The following is an 11,673-nucleotide window of genomic DNA, read 5'->3' as shown; positions in this document are numbered from 1 at the left end:
TTCAGCATCGTTAAGTGTCCTCGACGCATATGCCATAGGAAGGTCCTTTCCAATTTGACCTTAACTTAACACGGCTCCGAGGGCAAAATTAGAGGCGTCAGTTCTAACAAGGAAGGGCTGTTTAAAATTTGGAAATTGTAAAATGGTTTTGAACAAATAATATCATGTAAGTGTTTAAAAGCTGAGTAAGCATCATCATTCCAAACGAAAGGAATATTAGCTTTTAATAATCGTGTTAAAGGTTTGGCAATCTTTGCCATTTCAGGGATGAAGCGCCTATAATAGCCGACTAACCCTAAAAATTGTTTGACGTTTTTCCTAGTTTTCGGAATGGGGAATAATTTTACAGCTTCAACTTTGGCGGGATCAGGTTTAACTCCTTCGGCTGAGATAATGTGACCTAGGTAAGAGATTTCTCGTCGAAGAAATTGACACTTTTCAGGCTGTAACATTAACCCTGCATCTTTCAATCTAGGTAAAAGATTTTTTAGTTTCCGTGTATGTTCTTCCAAGGAATGACAATATCGTCCATGTAAACAAACAATTCAACCCCCTGTAAGCCTGAGAGAACTAAATCCATACACCTTTGGAAAGTTGCTGGGGCATTTATAAGACCGAAGGGCATTTTATTAAATTCAAAATGCCCATTAGGTGTAGAAAAAGCAGTCTTTGCCTTTGAATTTGAATGCACTGAAATTTGATGGAAACCAGAGACAAGATCAAGAGTAGTAAAATACTTTGCTGCACCAAGTTGATCGAGGATATCTATTATGTTAGGAAGCGGGTAAGCATCACTTATCGTCTTATCATTAAGTTTCTTATAGTCAATAACCATGCGCCATCTAGGTTTACCCATAGAATCCGACTTTTTAGGAACCACCCAAACTGGGGAATTATAAGGAGAGGTAGATGGTCTGATAACATTATTCTTCAACAATGATTCCACCTACTTTGTGATTTCCTCCTTGTGAATTAGGGGAAATCGATATTGTTTTGTGTTTATCGGAGCCTCATCTATGGTTATTATTGAGTGTTGTATTATATTTGTTGAACTTAATTGATCCGTTGGCAAATAAAACTGATAAGGAAACTCTTTCAAAATTTTCAGTATACTGGCTTGTTCGACGTCGTTAAGAATTTTCAAATCTAATGTTTTAATCAATTTGACAAATCTATTAGCACCAGCCCTAGATTGTTCTATGCCGGGATTTCCTGTTCGAGCTGAACGCGGTGCAGGAGGAAGCTCAGAAAAATCTTCCAACTCGACCAGAGGTACATTTAGGTTAACGTAATTGGGGGTAGTATTGATTGCGAATATTTTAGCAAACCCATTCTTTTGTGTCACTAACGCTTCCCCTACATAAATGGCTGTTTCTGCAGTGAACTGTCTTACATAACCATCTTTCTTCGCAATGTTTTTTATTGGGATAGTGATAAGAGTTTTTGTTCTAGGAGCCAATTTAAACGAAGTGGGTGAACAGAGGAGTACCCTTGTATTGCCAAACTGAAGACTATTTAATATTTTATCGTTAAAGGTTAAAATTGCTTGTTGCTTCTCTAAGAATGGAATTCCTAAAATTCCCATTTCTGAGATTGGAAAGTTCTCATTTTCTAACTGGAAGCGAACGTCGATATCTCGAATAGAGATAATTACTTTACCACAAGTATTAACATTTCCTGAATTAATACCAGTAAGTTGATATGTAACCTTAGGATTTACTTTCAAAGTAGAAATAACACTCTTTCGTTTGATTAGGTTTAACTGTGAACCAGTGTCAATAAGGAAGCTAGCGGTCCCTCTACAAAATGAACTGTGTTCTAAATCAAGAACTGGTAATTGACCTATACTTTTTACATTGAAATGGAACCTGTTTTGTTGAGTTGAGGGCGTGCAATCAAAGGTTCGCCCCGTGTTACATCCTTCCGCGGAGCTATCTGGGAGTTTAAATATTGAGGTTTTGTGATAGTGTTTGAAATTAATTGTGCTTGTGAAGGAAAATTAATATTCTGTTTTTTAAAACAACGCGATTCGTCATGGCCGGTTTTCCTACAGAATTTGCATCTGATCCAATTATAGTTCAATTTATTCAAATTCCCTCTCATTATTTTGGGGACAGTTATTACGAAAGTGTCCTTTTTGATTACACTTAAAGCATTGAATTTCTTCGGCGTTAGTTGTAAAAACTTTACCATCTCGAATTATAGGCCGAGTAGATAAAACTTGATTTGATTGTTCATCACCTAGTTCTCATCCTAGTTCGCACACAATTTTCGCGATTTCCTCAAAATCTTCCGCTCGTTCTTTAAGAAAATGTAGTCTCAAAGATTGGTCTCGTGAACCCTGTTTAAAATTAGTTACAGCTTCCTGATTTAATAAAGCTATTACACCTTTCCATTGTTCCAGATTAAATTTATCTTTGGCTGCTTGTATTCCTCGATTTAAAATTTCGCGAACCCGAGCTACATAAAAGGCCAACGTTTCCTGGATACCCTGTCGCAGTCCTCTCAATTCACCATGAATTTGATTAATATCGAATGCGGAATCATAGACCTCCTTGAGCAGATTTATGAGTCCATCAACAGTTTCCGGTTCTTCCCGATTTGATATCAACATGTCTGCTTGTCCTATTATCTTATTTCGAATTATGGTAAGAAGAATGACGCGATAAGAAGATTGAACTTGTAAATTAATTTTTTGACATATTTTAATAAATTTGAAAAGTGACGAGGAATTTCTATCAAATTGCGGAATGATATTCGATACTATACGTATAGGAAAATACGAAGATTCTGCAGTTTCTCTTGACGCCGGTTTATCAACCGCATCAGAACGAAGTAACTCTCCAGTTAAACTGACTACATCAACTCCACTTGAATTACTTGTTCGGGGTGATGAAACATTAAGCGAATTCAATTGTAACATGTTATTCGGAGTCTGTTCCTTTAGCTTATCTACTAATATATCCTTGACTTCAAAATTTTGAATTTGCGATAATAACGACTTACGACTACGCTTCGCTCGCTTATGCTTCATAGATCTGCGCAACATTTTGATATTTTCACGACTAACTGTAACTATGTTTCAAGACAAATAAAATATAATAAGAACAAATTCACTTTGTTAAAACTAAGAACAGTAACTCCGAACTATTAACTATTTATAATATTTAATTCGCCGAATCAGATGAGATGGAATTCTTGAAATCCAACACGCTCACTCTTTCATCCAACTCCTGGCTCCACGAAGATTGCTGAATCCAGAATCCACGAAGTCCATATAATACGATGTTTCGAGAGATGTTTCCAATCGTCCAATAGTCTTCACGAGCCGGCAAATTCGAAGACTGAGATTTCCTTTTCAGCCTTGCGTATCCCACCGCTGTCACCAATATTTGTTGCGTGGCCTTCAGGGATTTTTATTTGAACCCGGGGAGGATTCGTGCCCGTGGAGCGCTAAAGCACTCTGCTCGTAAAGAAATGAAACAATTTTAAACTCAAACTAAACTGTTATATTTGAACCAAGAGAAAACACGTCTTATCCGTTCAAAGGACTGGGGCGAAGAGAGCGTACCAAAATGGTTTCTTGCTAAATCTAATACATGTTTGTTAATTTTTGGTATCTTAGTAACAAGGAACCAATTACATAATTATGTCATAATTAAGTCATAATTAATAAACTCCAATTCGTTAAAACTATCGTCAGCATTTATCGATTTCTAGCTTTCGAGTCTTTTACATCTTGGCGCTGGATATAATTCCTTAGAGAAGGGGAAAAAGGTGATATTTGAATGTTTAAATAAGTGTTTCTAAGGAGATTTTGATTTATTCTTTACTCTGAAATATTCTGTAGACTAATGTTTATAACTGGTTTCAAGCATATGAACTTATTCCAACATCACCTTTGACGCCTTCTCTATTACATTCAATTTAAACGTCGCGCCTTGAAGTTAGTGTCACACGTTGTCACACAACACATAACACGAAACTACTAAAGAATATTATTCTATAAAGCGGAGATATCACAAGCTGAAATTCCTTACTCCACCGCAGACGACGCTGCAATCGAAAATCTTCGCATCTTACATCTCTGGCTCTACGGGCGTTATTCATGATGAAGCTCATGCATGTGGAAGTGTATCGTCCCTAAAGTGATGCTACGTTGTCCATCCAAGGCTTATGTCTTTCTTAACGATAATTTATTCAATAAAAAATAAACTTATTCTAATCCTAACGTTCATACAATGTTGATATCTATTTTAATTTGGTTAAATATTAATAAAATCATAAGAGAATACGAGGTTATATTATATGTGATTATATAAATGTGAGATTATATTGACCGTGATTATCATCTAATATATAATTATCAATCAATTATCTGAATAACGCAAGGGTTTATATAACTACGCTTATGTGATTATGCATTTATATTATTCGCGGTAAAGGATCCTCTCTAGAGGCGCAGTATGAGTGTTGTGTGTGTGTCTGCAATAGATCCTGTCTTGTATGCCCTGATCGCTGCCAAAGTTATAGGTGGCTATAACCTCGGAGCGGTCTCAAGTTTTCATGAAACATGTAATCTTTGCTTATTTGCCGAAGCATCTGTAAGCCCTTCGTTATCTTTTCTACATCAGTCGCTACCCTAGAAAAGAGACTCTTCGGGAGCGGTCTTAGAAATGTGTCCGATTAGGAATGGCTTCTAGCGCTTGTTGTTAGGTGATTCCCCTGCTTCGGGGTAGCACGAACTCTATATTAAAGGAGCATCAATTACTATTTGTTAGAACGGTCGCTACCTCTAAAGGAGCGGTCTCGTTCTCACTGGACGAGTATATCAGCTACCTCCAGGATCTTCGTCTATTCGAAACCTGATGCCAGGGAAAAGTGTCTCTTGCTCCATTCGCAGCTTCTTATATACCCGTCAGTCGGAGTTCGCGCATGCATAATGTCTTATTTCTAATTGCGGTCTTATTCTAATCGTAATGAAAATGTACGACGTATGTTATGTTTATATTAAAGTATAAATAAAACCTGTTAGAATCGCTGAATGCAGGGATCTAGCAGGGTCCGGATTAGGTTATTGAGAGAAGGTGAAGTCGAAGATGGTGTACGCAGTCAATTTTTCTTCACCTGTCCTTAAAAGGACAGACCTTTTATTTTAAAAATTGAGCTTGTGGAGTGAGAAGAGGGGGAGTCCGGGCTGGATTCCTGGTCGCTCCTGTGGTCCAAACGGGTCACCTCCGGGTCCTGGTCAGGCACGCTTGCGTCCAGAACAGGCAGAGATCAGCAAAGCCGAAGCAGTTAGTTTTCGACTATATCGAGCAGAACTGTGAACTCCCGACTCCAAGTCTTGACGACGAGCCTATGTGGAGGGGAGATCAGTACCTTGCCGTAACGCTAAGGTAGTGCAGTGGACTGTATTGCCAATGATTCTTTACACCGAAGAAATCGTCGGTCGGCGAGTGTACAGAGAGGAGGGATCCTCCTTTTCTCTGTTTAACCTACCTTCCAAGAAAGCTTGCCTCGTACAAACCTCGGCTTTCCGCTGAGATTCGCGAGCTTGAGGCACACTATAACTAGCCGTTGCTAGCCTTGGTGGCTGATAATGACCAGAGGTTCTACCACTCACCGTTCACCACAACGTGATCATCTTTTCGCCACAGGTGGGCTGCTGCTAAACGGGTGGCAGATCGCGGATAACGCAGAGGTGCCGCACTTATGTTAACCGTCGCTGTTGTATTGCCAATTATCAGGGCTCAACCACGCAGTGATCTATTTGCTCCTTTGACGAATAGCAAACTCAGGGAATCAGAGTGACCACCGATTCCAAGAGTACAGTTAATCGCCTACAGTAATTCGTCACTGCACACTCGATGCTCTATCGCACGTATCCCACGTGATAATCGCTTAGAGTAATTGCGTGAATTGCAGTGGACAGACACTCAGTTTAGAAGGCGTCGCGAATTCAAGAATCTGGTGCTCGAATTGCTTAAATTCTTTTGACTATTCTGTGATCGCTGAAACCCTTGCTACCTATCGAGCGATCGGTGCAAGATTGAGTCCTTCTCACGAGCTTGAGACGCTCCGTGAAAGCGCGGACCACCCGAAAATCCGCTAGATGGCGCTCCCTTATCATTGTCTGTCTGTGTCTAGTGTTCCGATTTTTCTCTCTCTCTCTTGCAGGCTTCGATATCTCCACTCGACATCGGGACTGATATTCGAACAGATGATCGCAATCGCTCACCTATTCGAACGTCAACTGTATTAGCTGAAAAACGAGTCATAATTCGAATGTACTGTATCTGTTCTTGACGCAACTGAATCTCGTACGGAAGGCGACCTTCGGTCGGTCACGTAGACTAACAGACGACGGTTTTCGCGGACAAGACAAAGGCTCGAATTATCACCGCTTTTCAAACAGAACTAGTTATAGGATATTGATATGTTTGGCTCAATATTACTTCTTTCATGAAAAACGTAAAACAATGTTACAATTGTTTAAGATACCAGCATACACAAAAATGCTGTAAAACTAACGTGAAGAGATTCTTTAGATGCTCTGACGTATTTCACGACAGGTATGAACAACCTTCTACTGTATGAACTGCGGAGAGAACCGCAGTTTTTTGGATAGATCTTACTTAAAATACCAATTAGAATTACTAACTAGCAAGGTAATGTCTTATAGGATCTTATCATTTAATGATGTGAGACAGATAGCGAGAAGAGAGCTGAAACTGAAACACGGACAATCCAATAATGTAGGCAGGTTTTATGACAAAGAATTCTTAATTATTAATGAAATAAGTAAAAAGTCAAAATTGCAAATTGAAAAGACTCACCCCTCCTTGACCTTCATAATAAATGACAAAGTCAAAGATCATGGTATGACAATCAAAATGAAAGTCATAATATGCAAACATCCAACAGCTTTCAACCAACTGAACTAAAAAATGACATGGGACATCATAAAGGAAAATCTCGAATAAATACACAGGAATACAAGAAACAATCAAATAGAACCTATCCATCAGAAAACTGCCGACCAAACGTGACTAGATCTCGTCCACGAAGCGACATTCAGAAGGAAAAATATAATAAAGCACAATAAAAAAGATTTCTCTGAACAGGAATTGCTGGAAGAATTAAAAGGAGAAAGCTTGTATAGGAAACCAACTGTACCGGAAAACAGTATTAAAAAAATTCAGAAGGAAGTTGGAGCGGTAAAACGTCAATTCATTACACTTCAAGATCAATTAGCAGAACTTTCAGAATAAGAAAAGAATTCAGCTTCAGGAGAAGATGGAATCGATTATATAGCTATTTCTAAAATGACACTTTATTTGAGAAATATGCTGGTACTCCCAAGAATACTAGTTGATGAGACCGGTTCCAACGCATTAGAAAATCAACAGAATTATACCCCTGGGGAAAAAAGGCACAAATGCACTGAGACCTATAGCTCTCTAATCGTGTATTGAAGAACAACAGAGAATGGTACATTATGCAACTAGTGCGCGAAGCGGGTTATTTTCAATGAGTGTGAAATTTGGCACCCAAGTCAAACGATTGCCGTATCAAGGTGCCGTGCTGGGGATGAAAGGCAAAAGAAAAATAGTATACCAGTCTCGTAAAACACTATGATAGCATAAACAGACGGGTCAAAGCCAGAGGGTACAAGCTCGAACGGAATTAGTATCGTATTAAAAATATCAGATACAGAAATTAAATACCTAAAAGTCATAGCAGATGGAAAGTTGACTATATTCTCTACAGAAGCAGTACCTCTAACACTGACGGTGGGTGGGTGGGTGGGTGGGGGCTATAGGGAAAATTAAAAATACCAGTTTTTGCCCCATTTCCCCTATTTAACACAATACGAAAATTCTGAAAAAATTCTATAACATGCATGATATGGTGATACATGTTGGAGAATGTTTTTAGATTTTTCTGTTGCGAATGCTGTTGCTCCTCTCCCGTTCGTTGGTGAGAGGTAGCGTGCTTTACCTCCGATGGCCGTCAGGTGGGAAGGAGATAGGATGATTGGGTCCTTGGCCAGGTTAAAGAGTTGGAACTCACCGTGTACTTGACTACTTTTTATTCAACACTAATTAGCTCTGGTACTGTCGCGTGTGGTTCGCTGGACAGGCTATACCAAAGTGCACCGCGTTCCTCAATCGTTTCCACGATCCGCGTTCCTTTTGGAGGCAAAACGGGGGTGGCCGAAGCCGTCACGTTTTGCCAATTCTTATGAATTCGCTTAGCTTGGCGCGGAGGTATTAAGACTCCGCGGTTTCTGCTGCTAAGCGCACGTGTCTTCACACGAGCTACAACATCTCTTCCCCCTTGGAAAACGGACGTTACGCGTACGAGTCGTAACGGGAGTACCAGAGCCTTATCTACATATGTTTTCCGCGTGTACAGTATTGGGTTACAATCGTTTCTTAATCTTTAGTCGCGCGACGCTGGTTGTGAAACATCTGCGAAAGGTGGGGTTACATATATCATTTCTCTATGTTTCACTTTCATCATTACGTATATGATGACGCTCGCGCTTACTAATACTACGATGGTTAAATTGCTGGGATACATTATGTGTAGTAAAGTTGTCTTATCGGAAGTGTTTAATTCTTCCGATTCGTTTTCTAATTTGCTTTGTAGGTGTGTGATGTCTCCTGTGTTTTGGAATATGTTGTGTAATTGTATTTGCGTGTAAGGCTCTTTGTTAGTTTTATATGAATTTGTTTGATTAGGTAGTGTTAGATTGTATATTGTTGCAGTGTCTAAGTTAAGGTGTGCGTTATATGTTGTTTTTTGGGTCTGTAGTGTTATTTCCTGAGTGTGTAGTTTACATTTACTTAGTATTGTTATTGTTCCTGACCGTTCGATTATTGTTCTAGTTGTTCTTTGATTACATTCTAGTTCTATTTTCTTCGGTTCATGCGTTACGTATATCCATTTTTCGGTGCGTGATGTTTTTATCCATATAGAATGGTTAGTCGCAAAATATTCTATTCTACAGTTTTTGGGCATTTCAATGGATGGTTCTAGCCATAGTTTGTATTCGCAGTCCATGTTGTCTGTAATTTTGTATACTGGGAAAGGGTTGCAAAGGTATTGGGACTCTATGTTTTTACAATCTCTTAAATCTTTCGTATTCGCTATTATATACTTATTTATGTTAGTGTTTACGATTATAAGTGGTGACTTGGTTACTAACGTCGTGTAGGTGTTGCCTTTTACGTGTGTGGGAATCGATTTTACTTCCATTATTTTAAAGGCTTGATTTGTAATGAGTGGAATGCTGATTATTGCGATGATTTTTGATCCTTCTACATACGCAGTTATCGTTGATACTTTTTCTAAAGCTAATATATTTTTTGTTTTTATTATTATCGGGAATGTCAGTCCGTCGGGTAAGTGCGGAGTCGCGTTTTGTAGGAGATTAACTAGTTGTTTTGCGGTCATAAACTTTGGGGCAAGATGTCCTCTTTTTAAGTTTGTGTGAAATTCAGTAACGTCATTAGTATCGTCTATTATGTCAGACATTAATGTGTTAAGTGTCGAAAAATGGTCAATTAATTCGGTTCTGAGTTTAACATGGTTTAGTGTCGACTGGAGGTGTTTTTGAAGGTAAGTGAATTGACTGGTTAATATGTTTTCATTACTTTGTAGTGTTTCTTCTAGATTGTGTAAGTGAGTAAGTGTAGTGTTTCTGATTTGTATTTGTTCTTTCATTGCGTTTCTAAGTGTGTGTTGTCCTTGGTTTAAGTTTGCTAAATGAAAGTTAATTTTTTCCGCGTCGTCGGCGTCCATTGTTCCAAAAAGGGTTTTCGCTAAGGTCTCTATGCCGTTTATTAATTCTCTGGTTTTGTCCTTTTCTTGCGATATTTCTACTACTTGTTTTATGTTGTTACTAACTTTTGTCATTCGTCTTTTTATAATACCTCAATGATTGTTGCACGTTGTTCTTACCTCTAGGATGTCTGTGTGGTATGTACAGATGCTATTTATTTGTTGGATATATCGTTCGATCTGTTCGTACCTGTTTTCTAACAGTTCGGTTCCCACTTGTATGACCACTTTCCATGTGTCGGTAACCATGTTTAGATCTCCTATGTGGTCATAGTAGATTCCCGGGGTACCTGTCTGTTTTTCGATTTTTATCGGTAGATCTTCACCAGTGGGCGCTGCTTCATTAAGTCCCCATGGTTGGAGGATCCTAAAATAATTTTTGCTGCGTTTGCAAAATGTACTCTATAAAAGGAGCTGTTCCTTCGCGGAGCGCTCATTCGTTAAGGTTTTGTTGAGATTGTTTGTAAAAAAAATAATAATAATAAAAAAAAATGTTTTGTGAAACAATGGAGTGTTGCTATGTTTGCGGGGTAAGTTATTAACTGTTCGCTTTTTTTTGTGTTGTATTTATTTTTATTTTTATATTATAGTGTCCTAGGGAAGATTTCTCAAATGGGGATCGCAACCGGTGGGCCTTATTGTGGCTCCGCGTGCGCCGGCGGATTGGCCGTGAGACGGTCGATAGCCTATGGCAGGAAGACCTGCCACCTGCGTGGGTGGTCCCCGACTTTCTTGGCCTTCGGCGGTTGTTTAGCGAAGGGCCATATGATGTAAGTATCGTGTTATTTTTGTTTTGTGTTTGTTTTATTTGTTTTTTTCTTGTTTATTCTTGATTGTTTTCTAACGTGTTGTGTGTTTCTTTTTTGTTTTAGGAGGAGGACAAATGGGAGTAGCCGCCCTCGACACATCCGACTATACATATTTTTTCTATATTTTTCCTCCTCCCCTTTTATTAAATAATGTGTAATTTCCCCGAGTTTTTTTTTTAAATAAAACCAATTTTTGTATATTTACTCTATATATTTAATTCCCTTCATTTACCTTCTCCTTATTTCCTTCCTTAGGTATAAGCTACTTATAAGTGTATATATTTTCTCTTCTTATTTTGTCATTAGATTTTTATTCATTTTATTATTATTTTTTTTTTATTTGTATATTTGTATTATATTTATTATTTCTATTTATTATATTTTTTTATATTAGACTTTGTATAATTTTTCTTTTGTTTTTTCTTTTCGTTTTTGATAATTTTATTTAATATTTTATTCGTTATCTTTATTCTATTTATAGATTCTAACTTGTAGTTAATTTTGTTATTATATATTTTTTACTTATATCCTATGATTTAATTTCTTATTTATTAATTTAAGTTTATTTTTTCGTATAGTATTCAGGTTTATTGATTTTATTTTATTATTTATTTTTTGTTCTATCATTAGTTATTTAGATTTTTGTTTGTTTGTTACTTTTCTTTTTAATTACTCATAGTATTTATATTTATGTAATTAGATTTATTAAAATACTTTTATTATGTTAATTAGTTTTATCTCTACTACATTATTTTACTCTCTCTTTCTTTTCCTTTATTCAAAATAATGCTTCATTCTGTTAGCATGTGTGTTAACTGTCTTTTTTCCTTTCTCTATTTCGTAGTTTATCTTTGACAATTTTTTTGTTACCGTGTACGGTCCTATCCACTGACTATCTAATTTCCTTGATCTTCCTCTCCTAACTGTTTCATCGTAGATTAATACTTTGTCTCCTACTTTGAATTCTATTTCTTTCGTTTTTTTATTGTATTGCTTTTTGCTTTTTTCTTTC

At 37.5% G+C, this 11,673-nt stretch overlaps 1 protein-coding gene and 2 long non-coding RNA genes across 4 annotated transcripts in view; 2 read left to right on the top strand and 1 right to left on the bottom strand.

Moving 5' to 3' along the window:
• The window catches only part of LOC143184339 (uncharacterized), a 72,466-nt gene continuing 60,793 nt past the window's right edge, over positions 1-11,673 (top strand). Inside the window, exons 1-9 of one of the 2 annotated variants that reach the window (XR_013002761.1) lie at positions 1-166; positions 266-404; positions 476-784; positions 874-1,019; positions 1,109-1,272; positions 1,453-1,469; positions 1,536-1,691; positions 1,757-1,833; positions 2,405-2,648. This is a non-coding gene — a long non-coding RNA (uncharacterized LOC143184339). Of the gene's footprint in view, positions 167-265; positions 405-475; positions 785-873; positions 1,020-1,108; positions 1,273-1,452; positions 1,470-1,535; positions 1,692-1,756; positions 1,863-2,404; positions 2,649-11,673 lie in introns of those variants that run through there. The other variant, XR_013002762.1, reaches the window with a different exon arrangement.
• On the bottom strand, positions 2,249-3,049 carry LOC143184787 (uncharacterized). Its single transcript, XM_076387250.1, has one exon. The coding sequence runs from the start codon at positions 3,047-3,049 to the stop codon at positions 2,249-2,251; it is 801 nt and encodes a 266-aa protein (XP_076243365.1).
• Positions 10,458-10,857, top strand: LOC143185011 (uncharacterized). Its single transcript, XR_013002856.1, has 2 exons — positions 10,458-10,622; positions 10,725-10,857. It is a non-coding gene; the product is annotated as an uncharacterized LOC143185011 (long non-coding RNA).

This window comes from Calliopsis andreniformis, chromosome 10, assembly GCF_051401765.1.
Source record: "Calliopsis andreniformis isolate RMS-2024a chromosome 10, iyCalAndr_principal, whole genome shotgun sequence".
In the NCBI taxonomy this organism is placed as follows: domain Eukaryota; kingdom Metazoa; phylum Arthropoda; class Insecta; order Hymenoptera; family Andrenidae; genus Calliopsis; species Calliopsis andreniformis.
Note: the sequence above shows the minus strand (reverse complement) of the source record. Positions and strands in the feature narration are given on the sequence as shown.